This window comes from Muscardinus avellanarius (assembly GCF_963383645.1).
Source record: "Muscardinus avellanarius genome assembly, chromosome: 18".
In the NCBI taxonomy this organism is placed as follows: Eukaryota; Metazoa; Chordata; class Mammalia; order Rodentia; family Gliridae; genus Muscardinus; species Muscardinus avellanarius.
In genome coordinates, this window is record NC_137804.1 from 8826939 (window position 1) to 8854359 (window position 27421).

At 49.8% G+C, this 27421-nt stretch overlaps 1 protein-coding gene across 1 annotated transcript in view; it reads right to left on the reverse strand.

Moving 5' to 3' along the window:
- Nucleotides 1-6300: 6300 nt before the first annotated feature.
- Nucleotides 6301-27421, reverse strand: part of TRIM71 (tripartite motif containing 71) — a gene marked incomplete at both ends in the record, with an annotated part of 59240 nt that continues 38119 nt past the window's right edge. Inside the window, 3 exons of the mRNA XM_080715657.1 lie at nucleotides 6301-7752; nucleotides 12150-12284; nucleotides 19970-20137. Of these exons, the coding sequence (XP_080571783.1) occupies nucleotides 6301-7752; nucleotides 12150-12284; nucleotides 19970-20137 (1755 nt within the window). The remainder of the gene's footprint in view (nucleotides 7753-12149; nucleotides 12285-19969; nucleotides 20138-27421) is intronic.

The window sequence follows — 27421 nt, forward strand, 5'->3', positions numbered from 1 at the left end:
CACACACACACACACACACACACACTCTCTGAGGCTGAGATAGGACAGCTGCAAGTTTGTAGCCAGCCTCAACAACTTAGCTAGACTGTTTGAAAGTTAAAAATAAAGCGGGCCTGGGGGTATAGCTCAAAAGCAAAATGCCCCTGGTGTTCAATCCCCAGAACCACTAAAAAAAAAAAAAAAAAAAAAAAAAAAAAAAAAGAGGAGGAGAACCCTGCAAGGGCATAGCCCTTGTTTTTGGTAACACAGCCGCCAGCCCAGGCATAGGCCCCCGTGGCGCCAGCCCAGCCGTACCCGCCCAGACTCCCTCTCCACCAAGGGCCGCGGGTGGCCCGGCGCATCCCCCACTGAAGGACCACACGGACACGTCACATGCATGGAAAAACCCTCTTGTTTATTTGATTAAACAAAAATAAAATAAGCTGCATAGGAACAATTTTAAAGTCCAAAGAGACACTTTGTTTTAAGGCGGCAGTAGCTGCTACAGCATCTCCTTGCTACCCCCAGCCTCTTCTCTGTGGACCGCAGAGATACATTCAGAAGCCAGCCAGCTCCCACCGCTCCCTCCCCTGCCCCTGCCTGGCATGCCTGCGGCCTAGACACTGGCATTTAAAGTAAAAGCCGAAAGAGGGGAGAGGAGGAGGAGGAAAAAAACAAAAAAGAAACTCTTGCTTCAAGATTTTGGGGGAAAATCTATTTCCTCGGCCGTCTACTGAAACGATGGGATGCCGGCACCCAAACGGCCGGCCTGCAGTACGGTTTCTGCAGCCAGGTTGTATTCCTGCTGGGTTTCTATTTCTGCTATTAGTTTGCCTTGGACAAATAATAAAACTTAGAGGTTTAACTTAGTCACTGTGACTAACAGCAGACATACTGCCTATGTTAGCTTCCCCCAATTCTGCATTTACTTTTCTTAAAAAAAAAAAAGACTCAACCGAGTCACGTATTCTATACTTAAAGCATTTTGCTGACCGGGCATGAGAGCTAGTGGACAGTTTTAAGCAAGAATCATAAAAAATACTAACAACCCTCCCAACCCACCCAACTATGCCTAACATGCTAGTTTAAAACATCCCGAACCCACCCACCCTTACCTGCACTGACTTTAGGGGTTCAAGAAATAAAGAGAGGGAGAGAGAGAGAGAGATAATCTTACCACCCTAAAAACAAGAAAGCCTCATTAAATGTGAAAAAAATCTTCCTCTGAAGACAACTACACAAACTGCTAGAAAACATAAAGAACTATTACAGAGCTGGTTATTTAAAGAAAGTAAACACTTTGCTACACACGCCAACATTCAGCCAGTGTGCTCTGAGATAGCCTTGAGAAAAAATACTACCTGAGCTTGTAAGTTAATACAATCATTAAAAGGAGGTCTAAGACCGTGTGGATACACAAAACTTTTAGAACCATTGCTGGTTAAGTGATGCTGGAAGGCATCCCACCAGGCTGGCTTGTTAACCCGTAACATCAGTTTTTACAAACAGACACCATTGAGGTATTTCTTCACCGTGACATTAGAAGCCCTAAGGACGGCGGCGGCGGGAACCTCCCTTCCAGTCACACCAAAACACAGCCAGGGAAGGCGAGGTAGAGGGCCGATACAGTATAGAGTGATAATGTGCTTCTCAAATTTATCAAGTATTTAACAAGTATAGGAGAAGAAAAGCGAAGAACAATCAAAACCCGTCAACATGTTACCTTTGGTAGGAGGGGAAGAAAAACTAAAACTCGAAGAGCAACGCATCCATCCCCGTCACTGCTCAGAGCAAACACTGACTGATGTGACCTGGCGGTGGCGGGCAGCCCGCTGGGCCCAGAGAGCTAGGAATACAACCAGAAAGTCAAAAGGACGCGCCTTCCCTTCAAAGACGCAATGGCTCCAATAGACCCTTAGAGTTCCCCCCAAAAGGGTGTATCTGCAGACATTCAAAAACAGGTAAAATATTTTTCTCTTCGAGAGAAAAGAGAGACCTAAAGGTCTTCATTTCTAATTCCTCCAAAGTCCCCACTAGGTTGGTGGTTTTATAATACTGAGCAACATGGTAACCGGATGCATCCTTCTCTTGAGGGGGAGGAGCCAGATGGCTGAGGATGACGGGGATGCACGCACGGCTGCATCCACCTGACCTCTCTCTCCAACGGCCGAGCAAGAGAAATCAGAGGCTTTATTTATGCAAACGTTTCTTCTAGAGGTAGCTTCCTTGCCCACTCCACAATGGCTTAATACTATCCTTTTCCAGAGCCATGATATGCTAACATGAGGTAGATGACTTGTCACCAAAAGTGAGGTAGAATGGAAACGGAGGCAGTCAGTGTGGGACGGAGCGGGAGCCCTGAGTCGCCGGGACCCAGGAAGCCAGAGAAAACCCGCGGCGCTCCAGGCCGGGCTCCGTGCCGCCACCGGGCCCAGGCAGCAAGGCTTTATACAGCTCCAGACCGTTGGGGACTCGGTTTGAGTGATGTTCTCCATAAATACCCTCAAATAAGACTTTTTGGCACCATGGGATATTTCCTTTTCTTTTTTTAAACAACAGAAAAACAAGCCTAAAGCTTTGGCATTACTCGCTACCTACCAGAACACAGCAACCTTAGGATCATCCCACCGGGAAGACAGCACATCTGCAGTGTTCTGCTGCTTCAAGCCTGCGGAGACTCCCCCTCCTCACAACATTAAGCTTTGGCTTAACTAGAGAAAAACACAGACGTGACCTCAATCACAAAGTCCCCCGACTCCAGCAACTTTGGCCCAGCACATGGATTCTGATTACGGTACCCACAAATCTTTCCCAAGGAAGTTAAACTTACAGGGGCACTGAGCAAGCAGTTAGTGTACTTGGGGTCCCGTCGGGCCACTGGGCTGACTAAGAGGGCACGGGTTCCGAGACAGGACTGCTTCTCTCGTGACCAAACTTACAGAGAAACGGTGGTCTTTTCTGTTGTTGCTTTTGAAGATTACACTTCACGACAGTTAAGTCAGTGTCGACCAAATGTGTTTCTCTGCTATGAGTTACGTAGATTTCCATTAAACATCTCAACACAAAAACATACACATATCCATTTCTAACGGGTATCTCCGAACACAAATCAATCTTAAACTCACCTCCTAGCCGGATCAGAACGACGAGAGGACAATTGTCTAATTAAAATCTGCACCCTAGAAACATTTTATTCTCCCTCGCAGTACCCAGGGGAACTGATCTTCCTCGCCACACTGAAGACTCTCCTTCTGACCCGATCCCTACCTGTCCACACAAGGCCCCACGTGGCACAGGAGACAGGAGTTTAAATACATGCATTTCAACAGCCTCAGGCTAGGGCGCACCAAACACTGGCTTCTCACCAGCACCCTTTGATTGGGAACATTCCACACTCTACCATCTACACTCTCCACAGTGCTTAGCACCAGTCCCTACGGGTCCAGACTCAATCCGGGGCGGCCACAAATGGCCCACTGTTTTCAAAACAAAAGTTCCCCCAAATGTGACTATGTTTTCCAGAAGCCACTCATGTACCATTTTGGATACAAAAAGATGAGGAGCCAAGCCCCCACGGAGGAGAGAGGGGCAGTAAGTACATCCCACCTACCGGCCCGCCCTGGGGGAACGGCCCGACTTGCTCCAAGCTACAGAATCTCTGAAGACCTGCCCATGTCAGCCAAAGAGTAAAATTTTTTTTTTTTTAAAAAAAAGTATTTTTATCTACTACTATTCACCAAGAAAGTTTCTCATTCAGCACCCATTTGGGGAAATTGAGGAGGGAAGAAGAGAACAACAATAATCCTCGATAATCCAGAAAATTAAGATGGAATTCAAAACAAACAAACAAACAAAAAGTGACTAATGGGAAAAAGACTTGCCACCACAAATAGGACCTCAGATTTTGGGAACATCTTTTTTAATCAAGGTCCATTACTTGAATTAAAAAAAAAAAACAAAAAAAACAGTTCTCTATGGTGTTTAAGGGGTGACAAGTTACACCACCACCAACAAAGACAGAAAACTGTTTAGTTACATAAACTCTTAGCTCTTAGGGATCAGAAGGGAATCAAAACGAACTGGGGAAGGATTCACTCACGCAAAGAAAAGGCGTTTATGCCAAACAAGAAAGATTTCTCACCACCTCCCCGCCCCAAGAACCCAGAACCCAACAGAATGCAAGTTATAATTTGGAGGTCTTTGACTCCAAGCACTTTTCCTTTGTGAGAAGAGTATTCCCCCATTTTGGTCACTCAGAAACCCTAGAATTAAAGCCCTGGGAAGAGACAGAGTAGCTCTCACTGGTACAGTAGACGTATAGGCAGGCACAGGTCTGCAATCCCGACTATTTGAAAGGTAGGCAGGAGGAGGCCAAGTTGAAGACGAGCCTTGGATGGCCCAGTGAGCCCCTGGACGGAAAATGCAGCTGACTGGGTTCAGTCCCCAGTAGTAAAAAATCTGTATCCAGAAGAGGTGGGTGGGAGACGGGAGCGCACCGAGTCGTTCCTATAACCCTGCCGTCTTTCATTTCTTTTATTCTGCTCTTGTAAAAACTACATCCATGAGTAACAGAGCTCTCTCTCAAACTCAGAAACAGAAACCGACCCAGTCAATCTCTTTCTGTTTCAAACAAGGGGTCTTCCTTGCACACCACTGAGGTCTGAGAATACTTCGATTTTCCTGAGGATCGCTACTCCAGAATTTGGTTCTTATTTCAGCGTTTGGGGGAATCCAGGGACCCATGTGGGTTCTAACAAGCAGACCGTCAGCTGTGCCTGCTTTCTCCTTAAAAGACGGAAGACGCCTAAAGAGCACCAAGGACCTTACCCACGTACAGCTTCCAAGAAACCAATCCTGTAAAGTGACACAGACGCCAGCCCCCAGCTCTGCAGCGGGAGACCGGCTTACACATTTTCATTCTTTGGTACACGTTTAAGAAAAGAAAGAAAAAAAGAAAAGAAAAAAACCACAGTATGACCTACACTTTAGGCGGAGGTGATTTGGTTTACAAATCCTTTACATTCAAAGGCCTTTGTGGGGTGGGGGTGAGGGGATTCACGCCGGCCATGAGATCCACAGCGTGACGCTTCCAAGTGACCCCAGCAGAGGGCGTGGGAACGGGCTGCTCCTGTTAACGTGATGTTTAAACATTCTATTTCCCTGAACTTCCAAAGCAGGAAAAATATTGTGCTTTTCTTCTTTTCTTAAATAAAGGTTTATTCCTTGGTTTCTCTTCTCCAGAAAAGAAACGTCTAGCATTATAGAACGGACATTCAGCGTGAGGTCAGGGATCGACCCCCACTCCCCAACAATCCCTAGAGTTTGGGGGTGCCCTCTACTGACTCCCTCTGAGGATGAGGATCATTTCCTTCCTTCCATTAACTCTTTATAAGCCTTAACAAAAATAAGAACAACTCTTGAGAATACTTTTAATCAAGAATCCTGAGCTATATACTATTTTTCAGAAACCAAAGTGTGAAAAGAAAAAAGGTCCCTCGAGATACGGTGTGTCACATTCAGCATTACTCTTTGGGTGCAAGATGGCTTTAAAACACATTCGCGCGTACACACGTACACACACACACACACAAACACACACCCTCCCTTAAAAAGAAACAACAGATCAGATGCCCTAAAATACTAATGGTCTGCTTTTCTTGGCTAGCAAGCCACAACCACATCTCCTAGGAATAAGATGCCGAAAAAGATGTCAGACACACTGAGGTAATAAAAGGAGAACAGAGCAAAGCCCTCTGTTGCAGCATTAAAAAAAAAAAAAGTCCAAAAAGATCAAACCACACAACACAATCTAACCCTCACATAAACACAGTCCTCCGAAGAACACATGCACTCTATGAATTTTAAATCCTATCTTTTCCACGGTTTATACTTTCTTTTAACTAAGTAGTTTTCGTGTCTCCTTGGCTCAATCAACAGAATCCACCGCCACACACGCCCACCCAGCGCCCTCCGGCCGTGGAGAGGCGGGCTGGGGGCGAGGGGACTAGAGCTCTGCTGAGGAAGGGGAGAGGGTCTGCTGGAGGAGGAAATGGAAAGATTTATGAGGTAGATAGAAATTATCACTTCACAGGCTCATTCCCTGCACAAAAAGATAAGTACATTCATCTGTAAAAAAATAAAGATGAGGTAGGACGTAAGCAATGTTGTACTTTTTTTTTCTTGTTCTCTTAACAAAAATAAGAAAGAAAAAAAAAACAAAAAACAGAAAGAAATTTCCCTGAGACTGCTTCTTCTTTGAAATTCAAAAGGAGAGAGACGCACACACGCACACCCCCAAACACGGAAACCGAGCAGACACGATTAGAAGATGAGGATTCGATTGTTGCCGAAGTCCACCACGACGATCATCCCGTCGGGCGTGACCGCGATGCCCGAAGGGCGGTCCATCTGTCCGAAGCCACTGCCCTGGGCCCCGAACTTGCACAGGAAGCTCCCGTTGGCCTCAAACATCTGTACCCGGTGGTTCCTGGAATCAGCCACAATGATGCGCCCTTCCTGGTCCACAGCCACCCCTTGCGGGCGCAGGAACTGCCCATTGCCGGTGCCCTCTGAGCCCAGGAAGCGGGCCGACTGGCAATCAGGGTGAATGACCAGGAGCCGGTGGTTGTTGAAGTCGGTGACCACCAGGTGGCCCTCGTGGTTGAAGGCCACACCGCGCGGAGAGTCAAAGTGCTTCCAGAGAGCCCCCTCGAAGCCGTACTTATTCAGGAAGACCCCGTCGGGCCCGAACAGCTGGATCCGATGGTTGCGGGTGTCCGAGACCAGGATCTTGCCCTCGGAATTCACCGCCACATCCCAGGGGTAGTTGAACTGCCCGTTTTTGGTCCCTTTCTCGCCGAACTTGAGGAGGAACTGGCCCTCGAAGGTGAAGACCTGAATGCGATGATTGTCTTTGTCGGCCACCACGATCCTGCGAGAGGAGTCGCAGGCCACCCCTGCCGGCCGGTCGAACTGCCCGGGCCGGGAGCCCAGCGTGCCAAACTTGTGGTGGAAGGCGCCGCAGGGCTTGAACACCTGGATGCGGTTGTTGCTGCGGTCGGCGACGATGATGTAGCCCTCCTTGTCCACGCTGACGCCCCACGGCCGGCAGAGCTTGCCGTCGCTGTCGCCCTCGCTGCCGAAGCTCAAGCCGGGCAGCCCAATGCCCACGTAGCTGCGGCCAGACTTGACTGCCACCTTGAAGGGGCTGTTCTCAATGTGCTGGTTGCACATGGTCACCGACACCAGGTGCTCCCCCTCCAGCTGGGGCCGGTAGCTGACCACGTAAGTCCCGTTCTGCTGGTCACTGACGTCTGCGCCAAACAGGTTGCCATCGGGTCCCAAGACCACCGCCGTCATCAGGTCACCACCTGACAGGCGGGGTTCGCCGTCATGGTCATAGCCCACCACGGTGAAGGAGGCCACCTTCCCCTGCAGGGCCCGCTTGAGGCCGTCGCCCGTGGCCTTTGTGAGCGGCGCGAAGGCCCCGCTGCTCACAAAGCCAAAGGACTTGATGGCCAGGTACAGCGCCTGGTCCGGGGGCGTGAACATAATGCGGTCGTCCTCCTGGGGCTGCAAGAGGCTGCGCACCGTCTTCAGCTCCTGCACCTGGGCCACCATGCGGTCTCGGGCCAGCAGGATGTCCAGGGCCCTGCCCTCCTCCAGGACCTGCTGGACGGCACTCACGGTGCTCTCCAGCTTGGTGAGGTTTTGCCGGAGCTTCTCCACCTGCAGGTACAGAGACTTGGCCTTTACCTGGCGGATCTTCTCGACCTGGGGAAACGGAGAAGAGGAAAGAGGACGGGAGTTTAGAACCAAGCACGGAGAAACCCAGACAGAGAACAGACCCCAGAAGATGCCGGCTGGGAGTGGGGGTACGGTTCAGTGGCAGAGACTTCGCTAGTAGCTTCTGAGGAGACCTCTACTTAGTAGCCAGCACTGCCCCCAAATAAAAAGAAAACTGGCCTTTTTTTTTTTTTTTTTTTGGTAGCACTGGGGGTTGAACCCAGGAGTATTCTACCTCTGAGCTACACCTCCAGCCCTATTTTTCATTCTTTGTTTTGAAACAGGGTCGCACTAAGTAGCAGAGGCTGGCTAAAAACCTGTAATCCTCCTGTCTCAGCCTCCCAAGTACTGAGATTACAAGCCCGTGATACCACGCCAGGCTGGTGAGCACGCGCACACACACACACTTCTTATTTTTGCGGGTCTGGGGATGGAACCCAGGGGCATTCTACCTCCAAGCTACACCCCGGTCCTATTTTTTTATTCTTTATTTTGAAACGGCCTCACTGAGTTGCAAAGGGCCTCACTAAAAAGTAGTAGCTGAGGCTGTCCGCCTCCCAAATGCTGGGGTTACAAGTGTGCACCACCACGCCCGGCTTATATTCTTAAAAGTAAGAGACAGCTCCGTGTTCCAGGAGATTAGGACACACGCGTAACACAACATGAGGGGTGATTCTTGACTGAATCCTAGAAAGAGGGAACACAGCCATTAGGAACACGGCTGAGAAGCTGGGCACAGGGCACACCCCTGCAGCTGGGGCACCTGGGAAGCCGAGACGAGAGGATCACAAGTGTAGGGCTAGCATCAGCAAGTGGCCCTCTGCGACTTGGTGAGACCCCAGATCAAAATAAAGTAATAAAATAGGAGCCGGGCCTGGTGACACACGCTTGTAATCCCAGTACTTGGGAGGCTGAGACAGGAGGGTGGCAGGTTCGAGGACAGCCTCAGCAATTGAGTGAGGCTCTTGGCCAACTAGAGAGACCCTTTTTTTTTTTTTTCCAAAGAAGAAATAAAATTGGTCTGGGGGTATAGCTTGGATCTTTTCAATCTCTACTGCCACAAAAATAATAGATAAATTAAACATGGGCCGGGGTGTACCTCAGCGGTATAGCATCCTAATGATTGGATACTGGAATTGCACCAAGATGAACTTTCAGGTATGGATTAAAGTCATGGAGCACTGGAAGAGGGTACGGGTTGGGAGGACCAGAGAGGAGGAGATGATAATTATGATGAGTTAGCTTCCGGGTTTTAATGATAACCAGACTATGTAATAACCAAGGAATTCAAGGTAGAAGCCACGACCCCAACATTCTAACTTGTTTTCAAATCACATACATAAGCCGGGCGTGGTGGCGCACGCTTGTCATCCCTGCACTTGGGAGGCTGAGACAGGAGGATCATGCAGGTTCGAAGCCAGGTTCAGCTGGCTTAAGAGACCCTTTCTCCAAATAGAGGGCCCCTGGGTTCCATCCCCAGTACCACCAAAAAAAAAAAAAAAAAAAAAAAAAAAAAAAAAAAAAAAAAAAAAAAAATCACATATATAATTAGCCTTCAATATCTAAAATCCCACATTCATGTAACTGACCAATCATGGGTTGAAAACATTTGGAGTCCGGGCGTGGTGGCGCACACTTGTAACCCCTGCGCTTGGGAGGCTGAGACAGGAGGATCGCACGGGTTCAAAGGCAGCCTCAGCTACTTAGTGAGGCTCTCAGCAACTTAGTGAGACCCTGTTTCCAAATAAAATATAAAAAAGGTCTGGGAGTATAGCTCAGAGGTAGAAAGCCTCTGGGTTCCACCCCCAGTACCATAAAAAAAAAAAAAAAAAAAAAAAAAACCATTTGGAAGAAACGTCTGTCTGTACTGAACATGGACAGAGGGCTGGGCAGTGACTCAGTGGTATGGTGCTTCCCCCTAGTATGCACAAGACCCTGCATTTGATCCCCAGCACTGCAGAGAGAAAATAAACCAAAGCAGTCACTTACACAGCTTTTACACTGTATTTGGTGCTATACGTATGCTAGAGATAATTTAAAAATACACAGGTTGAGTGATGTGTGCCTGTCTGCCTCTACCATCTTGCACCAATAAAAAGAAAAAAGTATATAGGAAGCTGGGCGTGGTGGCACGTGCCCATCATCCCAGTACTTGGGAAGCAGGCAAGGGAGGGTTGCAGGATCGAGACCAGCCTCGACAACTGTTAGACTCGATGCACCTAGCAAGTCTTTTAAAACAAAAATACATCACTCAGGTGTGGCGACGCATGTTTGTAATCCCAGTACTTGGGAGGATGAGAGAGGAGGATAGCAGGTTGGAGGACAGCCTCAGCAAATAGTGAGACTCTCATCAACCTAGTGATGAGATGAGACCCTGTTTCAAAGTAAAAAGAAAATAGGGCTGGGGTGTAGCTCGGAGGGAGAATGACCCAGAATAAATCCCTAGTGCCCTCCCCCACAAAAAAGTACACAGGAGGAGGATGCACGTGGGCTGTATGCAAACAGCACAGCACATAGACACAAACATCCAGATCTTGGTAGGCTTGGGGGACATCCTGGCACCTATCCCCCAGTACTGAAGGACAACTCTATATGCACAGATTAACAAAGCAAAGCCAGGTACGATGGAACACACCAGGAACCTTAATAGTTGGGAGGCTGAGACAGGAGGATCCAGGTTCAAGATCAGCCTCAGCAATTCAGCAAGACCTTGTTCCAAAATAAGGCCCCTGGGTTCCATCCTGGTACCAAAAAAAAAAAAAAAAAAAAAAAAGTAGAAGTAGAAGAAGAAGAAATACAAGTAGAAGAGACAAGCTTCGCTGAAAGGAGATCAGAGGGAAAAAAATATATCAGTATTAGTCAAACAGAGTGGGACTCTCATGGAATTAGGGGCAAAGACCCAAAGCAAAAACTATCTACCAAAGAGAAAGAAGTGTATCCAGAATAAGCAAGCTTTATTTTGGAATTATTCCTTGGGAATAAGGCTTAAAGGCAGGTAGAAACAATATACTGTGTGGAGAAAGCATTGACTGTTTCCCCCAACACGCTTCTAAGGACTCAATCTTCATTTCCCCTCAAGAGAACCACCTTAGAGAGAAGATAGTGGGTCCCCCTTGCAGGAGGGAGAGCCGCTAAGATGGGAGCCACCGAAAGCCCCGCACACAAAGGCCTTTTTCATCAGGAAATCCAGAAGAGCCAGTTTGTGGCAGAATTCCCTACAAGGCTCTCGGGTTGCAAGAGGTGTCCCCTCCAGTTATAATTAACGTTCGTGGGTCGTGTGAGACCAGCAGACTCATCTGGATGAAAACAAAGTAAGGTCCAGAAAGGCACCAAAAAAATACGTGAATCAACTCTTAAGACTAATCCAACCCCCGACACACTTTTGTTGTGGAAAGGGAATCAAGCCATAAGATGTGGAGAAGAGGTCAACTCAATGCAAAACCCAATAGAAAAATCAAAAGTAGGTGTGCAGAACATCTTAGGGTGCAGTGGTAGTAGGGTGACCTTCAGAAACAAGAGACACCATCTCCACCATCATACAACACCTGGGTTGAAAAGATTCCACCCTGTTATATCAGCCGCGTAGTCTTAATTGTGCAACCGGATGGGAGGCTGAGACAGGAGGATCGCGCAGGTTCGAAGCCAGCCTCAGCTACTTAGTGAGGCTCTCAGCAACTTAGTGAGACCCTGTTTCCAAATAAAATATAAAATGGGTCTGAGAGTATAGCCTGGAGTAGAAAGCCTCTGGGTTCTACCCCCAGTACCACCAAAAAATAAAAATAAAAAAATAAATAAAATAAAATAAAAAAATTGTGCAGCCGGAGAAAATTATTATAAAGAACTAGCACAAGATACTGGCCCACTGGTAGACACAACTTGAGAAAAAATAGAAAATGTGAGAAGATAGAGACCTGGACTGGTGGGGTGGGTGGCCAGTTATAATTCCATCTCCGCAGCACACGGATGCGCTCAGAGCTCTTTCCTGCCCCGACAGGAAGAGAGGGCACACACTCACTGCCCTCCCAAGTGGAAGACTGGCGTTCCACAAGGAGCCGGGAAGTCCAACCAGCCAGGGTGCCAAAAATAAGGCTGTTTCCTACCAGCCCGCCCTTCCAACAACAGCTCTGATTGTTTCCCCTCCCCTGGAGGGCTTGCAATTAAAAACTTGAGGCTCCTTCCAGTGCTGGTTATGCGGCTACTTCTGAAAAGGTTTCTTGTTGTCGTACGCCCACACAGCACCCAGGATGTCCCAGGGACACCCCCCTGCCGCTTTCTGGAAAACTGCCATGTGTTCTAAACTTGGACCACAGACCGACCTAGGATCTGAAAGCAGGATCCCTGGCCAGTGCCGGCCACCAGGGTGAGCGGGCACCAGCCCCCGTTACCTTCCACAGCAGCTCGTACTCCCGCTCTTCCAAGGCCTTCTTATGCCTCGCAGTCACGGCTTTGACCTCCGACTGGACCACCTTCGCCTTCATCTCCACCTGCTCCGCCACCGTCTGGGCCTGCTCGATGCTCAGCTGGAAAACAAAAGTGGCCTGGAAGGGTTAGAAGGAACCTTCTTTGCTCCTTACGCCTTGAAACCTGTTGCTTGTCGGACCTGAGCCGGCCAGCCTGCTTAAGCCACTTTCTTGGATTAAGAAGCCAGCAAAAGCACTTGGGGAGAGACCGGCACCTGTCAGATGTGTAACCAAAGGAGCTGCTGGCAGGAGCTGGGTTTCTTTGTATGAGAAATGGCACCTACACAGCGGATGTCGGACTACTAAGAGATACCCTGACACCGTTAAACCAGTGTAGCTGGGTGACTGCCGAAAGCTAGGGCAGATGATCAGATGTAAAATGTACAACTCTGGGCACAAAAGAAACTTCCCCAGACATTCGGGCCTTCCTCTCCGTCTGGGGAAGATCCCACTAGCCAGGCATGTCCCTCCTACGAGGAGTGGCTGTTCCATCCCCTTCATCAGCAATTAGCTTGTCCCAGACTGAACTGACACCAAGTGCACACGGGGTACCTAAAAACCCAGTCCTGTGGTCAGAGACACGCTCCCACACACTCCACATCCCGTACCACCGGCCCAGTAAATCAGCAAGTTTAATCAGACATATTATTGTTCATAAAAAATTAATCCAGACAGAAGGCTCAGTGTTTTCATTAATATTATATGACAACTCTTCAAAAGCCACAAGGATTTCTTTGAGATCCTGAGGTATTAAATCTGAGATTCCGACCTGGCTGGTAATGAAGCAACAGGTTTTATTTATTTATTTATTTTTGGTGATACTGGGGTTGGAACCTAGAGGCCTTCTACCTCTGGGCTATACTCCCAGACCTATTTTACATTTTTATTTGGAAACGGGGTCTCACTAAGTTGCTGAGAGCCTCACTAAGTAGCTGAGGCTGGCTTCGAACCCGTGCGATCCTTCTGTCTCAGCCTTCCAAGCGCAGGGATTACAAGCGTGCGTCACCACGCCCGGCTATGAAGCAACAGGTTTTAGAAGCGGTGATCCAGTTGGGAGCCTGGCCTGAGCCGAGGAGACAGAGTCCAGTCTCCTCTGGGCTGAGGGCTTCAGGATGTGGAACTAACCTTGCTACAACTTGGGGCCGTCCTGGGCAAATCATGCTGGTTAACAGTTCTATCTTAGCGCCTACTAATTATAAGGCCTAATGCTCATTCCTAGCCCTCTCCAACCTTGGTCATGGGTAAATGGCCAGGAATCCAAGGCTGTCATGGGAAGGGCACAGAGCAGAATACTAGTAAATATCAAGGCAAAATACTGTTACTGCGACCACTTGCAGCTGGTAAACGCGTGGAACTTGAGTCTAGCCACTGGTTTCTGCTCAGACCATGAAGCTGAATCACATACCTGGGCCGATTCACCTTCCTTTCCTAATTTTGCTTTTAAATTGCGGTAAAATAGACAAACTGGAAAACTTTCCCATTCGTGACATTGTGATATTCAGTGGTTTGGCACCATAGCACTACCTAGCTCCAAAATGCTATCACCACCCAAAAAGCAAAACTCCAGATCCGATCAGCAGCAGACACCTACCAGCTCCCCTCTCCCCACAGCCATCATTAATGTTCTGTCTTTGGGTGTGTATGTGTTAGGTGTTTCAGAATAAATGGAATGGCATGATACATGACCTCGATGGTGACCGAGGGCGGGGGGATGTGGGTGTGGGTCTGGGGATGGAACCCAGGGGCATTCGACCTCTGAGCTATACCCCCTGCCCTATTTTTTATTCTTTATTTTGAAACCGGGTCTCACTGAGTTGCAGAGAGCTTCACTAAGTAGCTGAGGCTGTGGGTGAACTGCGATCCTCCTGTCTCAGCCTCCTGAATGCTGGGATTACAAGTGTGTGCCACCACGCCGGCTGTTTTTGTTCTTGAATCCTGTTGCTGGCCGGCCCTCTCCTGCTCCTGGCCTCTGTGATGTGAGTGGAAGGCCTCGCTCTCTCCTCCTCTGTGCCTCCCACTGCCAAGCCTGAGCTCCAGCTCCAGCTCAGAGGGAGAACGGCCCTGGGTTCCATCCACAGTACCACACACAATAAACACATACATACATATACCCCCAGCCCTATTCTATAACTTATTCTATTTACTTTTTTTTTTTTTTTTTTAGGGTTCACTAAATTGCAAGAAGGCCTAAGTTGCCAAGGCTGGTCTCGAACCTGCAATCCTTCTGTCTCATCCTCCGGAATACTAGGATGACAAGTGTGCACTGCCAAACCCAGCTAGCCCTCAAGATTTCTTTAAAAATCAGGACAAAGTCAGGTGTGGTGACGCACACTTGTAATCCCCGTGCTTGGGAAGCTGAGACAAAAGGATAAGCTTAGATTCGAAGCCAGCCTCAGCTTAGTGAGGTTCTCAACAACTTAGTGACACCCTGTTTTCAAATAAAATATATAAATAGGTCTGGGAGTGGAGTCTGGAGGTAGAAAAGTCCCTGGGTTCCACCCCCAGTACCACAAAAAAAAAAAAAAAAAAAAAAAGTCAGGATAACCAAAGCCCAGTGTGGTGGTGCCCGCTTGTAATCCAGCACTTGGGAGGCTGAGACAGGAGGATCCGGGTTTGTGGCCAGCCTCAGCTACTTAGTGAGGCCTTCCACAATTTAGTGAGCCCCTGTTTCAAAATAAAGAATAAAAAATAGAAATGCAGGTGGTAGCTTAGAGGTGGAATGCCCATGGATTCAACCCTCAGTTCTGAAAACAACAACAAAACAGAAAAACCAAATGAATGCCTGCGCCTAGATAAAAATGTCCTGAGGAGCTTGAAGCATTTCAACCATGTCAGGCTACTGGGCTGGGATTCATTTAGGAAAAAAAAAAAAAAAAACAAACAAACAAACAAAAAAAAAGAGCCCCCCTACTAGACATTTAAACGGAGAACACAGGGAAACGGTTGAGTAAGGAGGGGTGGGGCATGGGATATGGGGCTAATGCTAGAAGCTACATTCACTAGGTACCAATGCAAGGAGTCAGTTCCTGGGGCTGGCAGGAGGTCTGGAGAACTGCTGCTGTAAGAACCCAGAGCAGGGGAGGGGTCCCGGCCTGGCTATTCTGGAGTGGCCAAGGCTGGAAACAGGAAACGGTATGTGCTGCCGGTTAGAAAGCACGCTGCTCCGAGAAGCTGGAAGTCAAAGGCAGGAGCCCACGGGGCGTGTTGGCACACACTCGTCACGCCAGTTGGTTGGGAGGCTGGGAGGGGAGGATCGCGGGTTCACGGCCAACCTCAGCAACTTCCTGAGACCAATGTTTCAAATTTATGTTTCAAAATAAAGAATAAAATAAAATAGGGCGAGGGGTGTAGCTTGGAGGTAGAATGCTCCTGGGTTCAATCTCCAGTACCACTGGAGTGGGGGAGGGGAGGAAGTGATGAATCCTGGTTTGGGGCTTCAAGAGCCCCAGCCCCACGAGCTGGAGGCAGCTAGAGATGAGCACAGGAAGCCGCCGGCCCTTCCTTCCGGGTGCCGGTCCTGAGCACAGAGCCAGTGGCCCAGTCACTGCCTGACCGAGACAGCTGGGGGAATGTTTGCAGCTTCCGACCTCTTCCTCAACAGAGAGCAGAGAGGGACAACCACTTCCCATTTCTACCGTCGTCATGTGACTTGTCAAACTGATCTTTACATCTTAAAAAAATAAAAAAAACTCTTGCCGGGCGCGCACGCTTGTAATCCCCGCGCTTGGGAGGCAGAGACAGGAGGATCGTGCTGGTTCCAAGCCAGCCGCGCTGGCTTAATAGACCGTGTTTCCAAATGAAAATATAAAATGGGTCTGGGCCAGGCGTGGTGGCGCACACTTGTAATCCCAGCATTCGGGAGGCTGAGACCTGGAGGATCGCGGTTCGCAGACAGCCTCAGCTACTTAGTGAGGCCCTCTGCAACTCAGTGAGACCCGGTTTCAAAATAAAGAATAAAAAATAGGGCAGGGGGTGTAGCTCGGAGGTCAAATACCCCTGGGTTCCATCCCCAGACCCGCCAAAAAAAAAAAAAAAAAAAAAAAATTAAAATTAAAAAAATTTTAAAAATTTTAAAAAATTTAAAAAAAAAAAACAAAATGGGTCTGGGAGTGTAGCCTGGAGGTAGAAGGGTTTCCTGGAACCCCAGTACCACCAAAAAAAAAAGTCTTTCAAGTCTTCCCCAAGGCCCTCCCTTGTGTCTGAAGCCTTGTGTCTGAAGCCCAGACCTATTTTATATTTTTGAAACAGGGTCTCTTACGCCAGCGCGGCTGGCTTCGAACCTGCGCCATCCTCCTGTCTCCGCCTCCCGAGTGCGGGGATTACAAGCGCCACCACGCCTGGCCTCCTTGCCCTATTTTCTATTGTTTATTTTGAAACAGGGCTGCACTAAGTTGCAGAGGGCCTCACTAAGTAGCCGAGGCTGGCTGGGTTGAGACCCCCCCTCCCCCCGACACCAATGCCGGGATGACCAGCGTGCGCACGCGCCCGGCCTGCATTCGGCTTTTGATGAGGTCCACTTCTCTCTTAATGATTTCCCCTTGTGTAACCCTTAATAATAAATCAGGTTTTATTCTGATGTCTGCTACAATTAACTCTTCCTTCTCCCAATATTACTGCCTCTTATTCTGTTGAATGTCTGATTAACTCCACTCCATGATTGGTAAAATAAAGCCTACTGCCAAGGTATCTACTGTTTCTATATTATGAATTTGCCAGTACAAATAAGTAGCTTTTAAAAGCTCCTGGGGGAGCCAGCCATGATGATACACACCTATAATCCAGTACTTGGGAAGCCAAGACGGGAGGATCACAGGTTTGAGGCCGGCATCCGTAACTTAGTGAGGTCCTTAAGCAATTTTGTGAGATCCTATATCCAAATAAAAAATAAAATGGGAGCCGGGCATGGTGGTGCACACTTGTAAATAACAGTACTTGGGAGGCTGATATAAGAGATTTCCACAGCTACTTAGAACCTTAGCAACTTAGCGAGACTGCTTCAAAATAAAATATAAGCCGGGCCTGGTGACACAACGCTAGTAAACCCCACGCTTGGGAGGCGGACACAGAAGGTTCGCGCAGGTTCGAAGCCAACCTCGCTGGCTTAAGAGACCCTGTTTCCAAATAAAAGTATAAAATAGGTCTGGGAGTGTAGCCTGGAGGTAGAAGGGTTTCCAGGAACCCCAGTACCACAAGAAAAATAAGCCGTGCGTAGTAGCGCATGCTTGTAATCCCAGTATTTGGGAGGCTGAGATGGGAGGATCACGGTTTGTGGACAGCCTCAGCTACTTAGTGAGACTGTTTCAAAAAAATTAAATAAAAACAGGACAGGGGGTGTAGCTCAGAAGTGAAATGCCCAGAGTTCCATCCATCCCCAGACCCTGCAAAGGCGGGGATGGGAAGGGGTCCGAGAGTGGAGCTTCGAGGTAGAATGTCCCTTGGGGTTCAATCCCCAGCAAACACAAACACACCCCAAGATCCTGGGGGCTGGGCATGGTGGCCATTATCAACAGACTGTGCCTCCCATCCCAACCCAGGTATCCGCCTGCCACCTGGCTCCCTGCCAGTGCTCGTGACCTAGCACGCTGACTAACACAGGGCACATCCACCAACTGCCAGTCGCCTAGGTCTGTGCCTGGCGTTTCTCCACCACACAGCAGCTTCCCAGTTGAGCCCCCCGAGACCGCATCTTCTATCCGTCTCTGCTTCTCTCCACAGAAAGTGCCAATTTCCTCAATTTCTCCAGGTCAGCAGCTCTCTGTGCGCCTCCAACACATCACACGACTGTTCTGACTGTTCTGACTGTTCTTTCATGAGATAAAGTATACTTTCAAGGAATACCCCCACACTCTCCATCTCCAAGGAAGGAACAGGTTGAGTTTAGGCCACCACCTGCCAGCCCTTTGGGCCCCGGTGATGGGCACTGCGGCCCGAGCACCAGTGTGCAAGGTGCCCACAGGGCACAGCACGGCGGCGGTCCTGGCTGCTTCACCTGCGGGGACACAAAGGCGCTGCTACAGAGCAGGATGGAGAGCGAGCCCAGGCGCTGAGGGGTCAGAACCCAGAGACCCTGTGAAGGCCGCTTAACGCACAGCACATCACAGCAGGCCGGGATCAGCCAATCCAGAAACGACGCCCAAACCCCAACTTCTGTGATGACAGCGTCAGGAAAGCCAGCTTCAGTATCGCTCGTCTGACCATCAGAATATTAAATACAACTTGTCCCCTTCTTTTTTTTTTTTTTTTGTGGTACTGGAGGTGGAACCCAGAGGCTTTCTACCTCCGGGTTATACTCCCAGACCTTTTTTTATATTTTATTTGGAAGCAGGGTCTCACTAAGTTGCTGAGAGCCTCACTAAGTAGCTGAGGCTGGCTTCGAACCTGTGCGATCCTCCTGTCTCAGCCTCCCAAGGGCGGGGATTACAAGCGTGCGCCACCACGCCCGGCTCAACTTGCCCCCTTCTATGGGGCATGTGGCCTCAACACTTAAGCACTTCCAAGACAGTGTGTGTCCAGCTACACTCACGCCCAACTTTATTTCTTATCTTGAAACAGGTCAATCTAGGTTGATGACAGTCTCAGTACTTGGTGAGGCTGCCCTCGAACCATGCCCAGCTTTTTATAAACGAAAAAAAAATTCCCTTATTTAAGTACTTCAGGGCCGGGCGTGGTGGCGCACGCTTGTAATCCCCGCATTCTGGAGACTGAGACTGGAGGATGGCGGTTCGTGGACAGCCTCAGCTACTTAGTGAGGCCCTCTGCAACTTAGTGAGACCCTGTTTCAAAATAAAGAATAAAAATTAGGGCAGGGGGCTGAATGTCCCTGGGCTCCAGTACCGAAGGGGATAAAAAAAAAAAGCAACTTCGGAATGTGAGTAACAGAGGCTTCCCAAGCAACTTCAGCTGGAAGCTTGGCAGCTTTTCCCGATTCTCAACCCTAATCTACAACACAGGGGGAATATGTCCTAATTTTCTAATCTCCTACAGCTTTGTCACTTGGACCAGAAAAAAAACATTCTTTTAGAACATCAGGGTCCATGCCAGGCGTGGTGGTGCACGCTTGTAATCCCAGTACTTGGGAGGCTGAGACAGGAGGATCGGATCACACTTGTTCAAAGCCAGACTCAGCTACTTGAGTCTCTCAGCAACTTAGTAAGACTGTTTCCAAATAAATATATTTTGTTTGGTCTGGGAACGCAGACTGGAGGTAGAAGGCCCCTGGGTTCCATCTCCAATAGCACCAAAAAAAAAAAAAAAAAAAAAAAAAAGCCAGGCCCCACTATTAACCATGTAAGAAAACTTCGCCTGCCCTCACGGTCAAGCACACCTTCCTAGCCTGAAGGTGCAGGGACTTCAGCAGACAAGGGTTCACAAAGGCTCTGAACCTCACATCAAATCCTGTGTTCCTTCCCACCGACAGGTAAGGGAACCTGTAAGCCTGCGCAGTGCACCTGCTGTCCAGCCTCTCTGCATCCTTACTAGAAACCGCCAGTGTCTGCTCTGCATGGAGATGTTGGGGGGCATTGTAAAGGGAAACGCGCAGTCAGCGTGGCGCAGCCCAGGCTGTTTGTGGACTTGACCATTAATCTCTGCCCACCATCCTCCCAGGACCGCAGGCCCTGCTGGGATTGCTGCAGCGTGGGCATCACGGGAGCTCCTCCTGGTCGCTAGTCCACCTCCCGCCTGGCCCCAGCAAGCTGCCCAAGTGCCAAGAGCTGAGTGAGAGGGAAGGGCCCGGGGAGGCTGACCTGGATGGCCTGGCGTCCCTGCTGGGCGTCTGCCAGCAGCTGGATGGTTAGTGCCCGTGAGTCCTGCAGCGCCTCCTGGAGGTAGATGAAGCTGTGGCCCCCGTGCCGGCCCATCGTGCACTCCCGGCAGATGGGCACGGAGCAAGTGTCGCAGTACAGGTGCAGCACCTGGGGATCACACAGGGGACAGGCATGAATAAGCAATGCAGGGCGCAAGAGAGACGCGGCAGCGGTGCCCTGGGCCTCACGCCCCAACGGCTCTCCTTCCAACCAGCACGCTCTTTATTGCAGGGTGCAACACTGGGCCCTCTACCCACCCTCCCCATTCCAAACCGAGGCCGGGGTTCGCCACGTTGCCCTGTTGGGATGGACTATAACTGAGACCCTTGGAAGGCAGAGATTAAATGAAAGAGCTTCCAAGCTTGAGATTTCCCTGTGTCGCAATTGAATCATCCGGAAGAGTTGTAAAACTGTGCCCCCTGGTCTGGGCATGTGACTCAGATGAAGAGTCAGCGAGAGCTATTCTCCTTCCCCATCCACGGCTCTGCGCACGGCCGCACCGCTGGCTGCACCTCCCAGCGGGCAAGGGGTTTAGGCTTCTGGAAGAGCTGGCCAGGCCGGCAGTAAGGCCAGCACTTCCTGAGGCAGGGAGAAGGGCTGGCACGGCCCTCGCCGGCTGAAAAACGAGGCGCTTGAGGAAGAGAGCCCCTTGGCTGAGAAACCGGCCTCGCTGCTTCTGTTTCTCTTGACCGAGCAGGACGCCTGATGCACTCTCGGGGGTGTTCTCTGGATCGCTTTCAGCAGATTCTGCCAGAGAAAGCTGACACCCGGAAGCAAGCTGCAAGGGGGATTCTTTGCCATGCACAGTGTGTGTGTGTGTGTGTGTACACACACACACACACACACACACACACACACACACACACACACACACACACACAGCATGGAGGCTGTGATGTGCTCGAGGCCACCCAGTTAGCAAAGACAAGGCCAGGGAGCTGACGTGAGCTGAACGAAGGGCACACACGCAGAGTACTGGCTACCTGCACCAGAGCACAAAGCACCTTGCTAGGGTCCCCGGAGGTCCAGGGTGCCGGCCTCAAGGTGATCCTGACCAGGAAACAGGCAGGACTGCAGTGCAGAGAGCTGGAGGCAGCCCTAAGGGCCAGAGAGTCTATTAAACTGAGGACCCCACCCAGACAACCAGAATCTGAAGCGCAGATGGGAGGCTTGCAGGTATGCAGCCAGCCTCGGCAACTCAGTGAGGCCCTAAGCAACTTAAAGAAACCCTGTTTCGGAATAAAGATTCAAAAGCAGGACTGGGGGTGTAGCTCAAGAGGTAGAAATGCCCCTGGCCCTGGGTTCCATCCCCAGCATCACCGAAAGGAAAAATTAAAATTTAAATGGGGCTGGAAATGGTGTAGAATGCCCCTGTATTCCATCCAGAAAAGAAAGGAGAAAGGATAGCTAAGGATGTTGTGTTTTAAATTTAATCTTGTAAAGGAATGAATCTGATGTCTAGCGGGGTCTTCCAGATTCTACACAAGGAAAATATGATACAGTTTGTTGCCACTATCAGTTTTTTGCTGTCCTGCTTTCCCAACATAGGTTAAAACCAGGCTATGGGAAATTTGCCTTCCTCAAGGACAACTGCTCCTCTCTCCCTTCTGACTGTCTGTCTATCTGTGTCTGCCTGTCTGCCTTCATGCGTGCGTGCGTGTGTGTGTGTGTGTGTGTGTCTCTCTCTCTCTCTCCCCAGTAGTGATGCTAAGGACTTAACCCAAGGGTGTTCTGCCGAGTTACACGCCCAGCACTTTTTATTTTCAAACAATCCTAGTACTTGGGAGGCTGAGACAGGAGGATCGCAGGTTCTAAGCCAGCCTTAGCTACTTAGTTGAGGCCCTCTGCAACTGAGTGAGACCCTGTTTCAAACTAAAGAATAAAATATAGGGCTGGAGCTTTAACTCCCAGGGGTATAATGTCCCGGAGTCCAGTCCCCAGTACCATAAAACAAAAACAAAACAAAACAAAAAAAACAGGATCTCCCCTAAAATCCTGCGTGCTGGCCTTGGAAGGCCAGCGCCGCAGAGCCAGGTGGACAGCGGCTCTGCAAAGCAAGTCCGCCCTTGGGAGTGGACCTAATCCTCATCATTTATTAAAACTAAAAATTCTTAAAGTAAAATGTAAACACTAACCAAAAGATGCTAAGCTGGATAGATCCAGGAAAAAATTCCCGGTCAGTCTTTTTACGATGTGGTGCTAAAGCAATTCTACCAGTTTCAACAGCCTCGGCCGCATTCCTTCCTTAGCTCTCTCCATCTGTCATGGGAGTAAAGGGATCAATCCTGGGCTGGTGAAAACCTTCCATCACAAGCTTCCTTTCAAATGGAATAAAACATGGATGGCTCTGCGCCCTCAGTCTCCTCCTTTCTAACCAAACAGCCGCATCTACATTTCCTTTGCATCTTTTCTGGGGACAGCTGGGTGGACTGGCCAAAGGCCTCGCTTCCCCAGCTGTGGCTCCCGCATGGTATAAACGCGGCAGCCCAGGCCGGCAGCCCAGGCCGGCAGCCCAGGCCGGCAGCCCAGGCCGGCAGCCCAGGCCGGCAGCCCAGGCCGGCAGCCCAGGCCGGCGGGTGGAGAAGAGCCTGGCCCTGCCTGGCTGTGGGAGCTCCCCACCCCGCCCCGCGCCTTTCACCTGCCTGGGCTGGTCTCCTCTCCTCACCCAACTGGGTACCTCCAGAAATCCTTCCCAACTTCCAGGGAAGGGCTTCTCAGAAATTCTGGGCTGGGCTTGCAACTACTAGGTCTCCAGTTGTGCAATTCCAGCATTCCCAAATTGCTAGTTTTAAAACAAAGTTTGCATAAGGTCGTGCAGAGAGGACCCCCCCACACACACACACCTTGGAATGGTTAAGTCTTAAGGGATTCTGTGGCCAGTAGAGAAATCCTGGTCAGAACAGACTGTGGGAAAGAAAGATAGGAGGCCAGAGCCCCGGACCCCAGAACCGTCCCATGCCCATCCCCCAAAACGGGCCAAGGGGTATGAAACCACTCCACACTGGGGCACCACAGTTTTTTCTAAGTGCCACAGGCTAAGCCTCCTTCGGAGCCGCACGGTGGCTGCAGACAAGCCAGTGGTACCGCAGTTGGGGGCTACCCGCAGTACACCCCATGATAACAACTCGCCTTGATGCACATGGCCCTGGGGCTGATCCCCAGCAACACACACAGCGATGGATGAGTGGAAGAGGCCTCAATATGCTTATAATTAATCAACTACAATTTTTTTTAATTGCCAGCTACCGCCAGGCGTGGTGGGGCACGCTTGTAATCCCAGTGCTTGGGAGGCGGAGACAAAGGGGTTAAAAGGATGACAGCAGGTTCGTGGCCAGCTGCAGCCACTTAGTGAAGCTCTCCACAACCCAGGGAGACCCTGCTTCAAAATAAAAGGGGCAAGAGTTTGGCCAGAGGCAGATTGCCCCTAAGTTCAACGCTCAGCATCACAAAGGGGAGAGGAAAAGGCATGTTCTAAACACCATAAGATGAGATCAATTTTTGTAAGTCCTCTAAGTAAAAGTTGGAGTGGGACTTTGGGAAGATTTCGGGCCTCTTTTTTAGAAATTCCACATCGTATCTACCTGCGAAACACAACCAGTGGGTAAAGACGTGCAGCAGAGTGGGTCTCTTTGAACCGGTGCAGAGGATCCCAAGGGCCAAAAATGTGGCAACCGCCATGAACTGTACCTCGGGGACAGATGGGGGTGGGGAGGAGGATGGGAGAAGAGGTCCTCTGGCGGCAGGAATTCCAGGGCCTAACACTGCTTGTTTGGGGCTTCCCGGGCAGAAGCTGGACACGCCCCCTCGGGCCCGGCGACAACCTGGCTGCCCCAGCTAAATGGAGCTGGGGTGACCTCTGACCCCACCAGTGGCCGCGCTCTTCCCTGCCCCCAGCTCCCAGAAGGCCCCACCCACTGCCTTCCTCTCCCAAAATTTCTAAAATACCAGGCTGAGACAAAGACCTAAGAATGTAGGCCCAGCAGGAAAGGAACTGGGGCGAGGAGGTTAAAGGAAAAATAAATAAATAAAAACACAAAGCAGGCAGGTTTCTCTTCAGCTAGTGTTGAAATTAAATGCTTTGTTCACGAGCAAGATGTATGTGTGCATGCACACGCGTGCTCCCCTGGAAACCCAGTTTTATTCTACGCACGGGTCAACCACGGACACGCACATGCGGGGCCGCCTGTTAGGCACACACACAATCAGGTTTGCAGTGTAGCTATCGGTGAGGAATGTAAACTGCAGGAAGGGGGGCAGCCCCTGGTCGCCACGTGCTCCAAGCTCCTCCCGGAAATAGAGCCACCACCGGAAATATATGCACGGCTGCAATTTTATTTTTTTATTTTTTTATTTTTTTTGGTGGTACTGGGGTTCCTGGAAGCCCTTCTACCTCTGGGCTACACTCCCAGCCCTATTTTATACTTTTTTATTTGGAAACGGGGTCTCTTAAGCCAGCACAATCCTCCTGTCTCTGCCTCCCAAGCGCAGGGATTACAAGTGTGCCCCACCACGCCCAGCGTGCAATTTTATTTTTTTAGATTAGCCTGGCACCCCTTGACATGACTGCAGGCTTTTGCTTGCTCTCCTACAAAGGCTGCACGGTGAGGCCTAGACAGAGGTGAGCCACAGGGCCTCCCTGTGAGCGCCAGGTGGAGCTCTCACGGTGGAAGCCGGGAGCTCCTGTTGAAGTCCTATGCAGCCGGGACTGCAGGGCACGCTTGGGAGGCTGAGACAGGAGGGCTGCAAGTTTGAGGGAAGTTTCAGCAAACAGTGAGACCCTGTTTCAAAATAAAATTAAAACAGGGCTGGGAATGTAGCTTGGGGGTAGAATGCCCCTGGGTTCAATCCCCAGTGCCACAAAAAATAAAATCATAAGCCAAGTTTGACACATACTACATGGCATAATCCACTAAACAACATCAAAACCGAGCTTTACTTCATTTAGGCAGACTGTACCGCCATCTCAAAAACCCAGGCTCACACTCTCAGCAGAAGCCCCTCCTGCAGCTCTGGGGCCGGGCTGCACCAGCGTTCAAGACAAGGGCACCCAGCTGAGAGCAAATTCTCTGGGGAGGAGAGGGATGGTCCCCAGAACAATTATTTAGGTGGCAGCACAAGTGCATCTGCTCGAAGGCAAAAGATTCCAGAGTGTGGTGTCTTTGGTGGTCCTCGCCTCCAGGCCCCGCTGCTGAGGAGAGGAGAAGGGGGTGGGGGTACTTGGCCCAGGAGCTTTAACTCACCCTGGGTTACATCTAGTGTGATGCTGTTTTTTTTTTTGTTGTTGTTGTTAAAAAATCGTCCCTTGCCAAGAGTGGTGGTGCACGCTTGTAATCCCCGCGCTTGGGAGGCAGAGACAGGAGGATCGCGCAGGTTCGAAGCCAGCCTCGCGCGCTGGCTTACGAGACCCTGTTTCCAAATAAAAATGTAAAAATAGGTCTGGGAGTGTAGCCCGGAGATAGAAGGGCTTCCAGGAACCCCAGTACCACCTAAATAAATAAATAATAAAAATAAAAATTGTCCCAAGCCGGGTGTGGTGGCACATGCTTGTAATTCCAGTACTTTGGAGGCTAAGACAGGAGGTTCATGGCCAGCCTCGGCTACTTAGTGAGGCTCTCCACAACTTAATGAGACCCTGTTTCAAAATACAGAATAAAAAACAGGGGTCAGGGTGTAGTTCAGAGGTACCCCTGGGCCCCATTACGGGGGAGGGGGCAAATTTTTGCCAAAAACCATCACTCATTTTCTACTGATTCATCAAAATATGCTAAATTCTATACATGTTTAAATCTTTTTTTTGGGGGGTGGTACTGGGGATGGAACCCTTCTACAACTCCGGGCTACACTCTCAGACCCATTTTATGTTTTTTTATTTAGAAACAGGGTCCCTTAAGCCAGAGAGGCTGGCTTCGAACCTGCACGATCCTCCGGTCTCCACCTCCCAAGCTCCGGGATTACAGATGTGAAGGGATTACAAATGTGAACACACAGGTTACATTTAAACCTTTTAAGGACTTTGAAACTTAGGCAGTATCAACTTGCATGATGTTCTGGGTTGCAGATGGGGTTATATAGACCTGCCCGTTTCTCTTTATAGTTGCAGGGTATGTTGTCCTATGAATGTACTGACTTAATCAGAAATTGCTGATAAAATTTTAAGAGATTTTCCTGAAGGGGCAGGGTGGGGGGAGGGAGACTGCCGGTGATTCTGTCGACTACAAGGACTGTGTACAGGAGTGGAGGATCACAAGCGGGACCTCAGCCCTGGCAACTTGGACGTCTCAGCGGGCATGGTGGCACACCTTGCAATCCCAGCATTCAGGAGGATCACAGATAGCCTCAGCTACTTACTTAGTGAGGCCCTCCAAAAACAAAAAAATAGGGCTGGGTAGAATGCCCTTGGGCTCCATCCCCAGTACCGCAAAAGAAAGAGTGAGAGAGAGACAGACAGGCAGGCAGACAAGACCCTGTGTCTCAACATAAAGTTTAAATGAAGGTCTGGGGAGCTGGGCGTGGTGGCGCACCCCTGTAATCTCATTTCAGAGGCTGAGATGAGAGGATCCTGGGTTCAAGGAGAGCCTTAACAAGTAGTGAGGCTGTCATCAACCTAGTGAGACTCGTAAATAAAGAGTGGAAGCATCCCAAAATAAAAAGGGTTGGGGGAGCCAGGCGTGGTGACTTGCGCATGGGAGGCCAAGTCAGAGGACCGCAGGTTCGCTGACAGCCTCAGTTACTTAGTGAGGCCCTCTGCAACTTATTTCAAAATAAAGAATATAAAAAAATCGGGCTGAGGAAGTAGTTTGGAGGTAGAATGCTCCTGGGTTCAATCCACAATACCACAAAAAAATATATATTAAAAAAAAATAAGGTTGAGAGTGTAGCTAGAAGGTAGATTGCCCCTGGGTTCAACCCCCAGTATCTATCTCTATCTCTCTCTCTCTCTCTCTCTCTCTCTCTCTCTCTCTCTCTCTCTCTCTCACACACACACACACACACACACAAATGGCTTTTTTTTTTTTAAAGAAAAAGGGGGGGCAGGCGTGGTGGTGCACGCTCGTGATCTCAGCATTCGGGAGGCTGAGACAGGAGGATCATAGTTCACGGACAGCCCAAGCTACTTAGTGAGGCCCTCTGCAACTAAGTGAGGCCGTTTCAAAATAAAGAATAAAAAACAGGACTGGGGGTGTGGCTCGGAGGTAGAATGCCCCTGGGTTCCGTCCCCAGACCTGCAAAAAGAAAAAAAGAGAAAAGAAAAAAAGAAGAAAAGGAGAAAAGGAGAGAGACAGGGCTGGGTGCTGGGGTCCAGTTGTTCAGAGTGCTTTCATGGCTCAGGAGGCTCTGGACTGGATCTCCAGAACTGAATGGAAAAGTCACGGGAAAGCTATAGCCCCAACC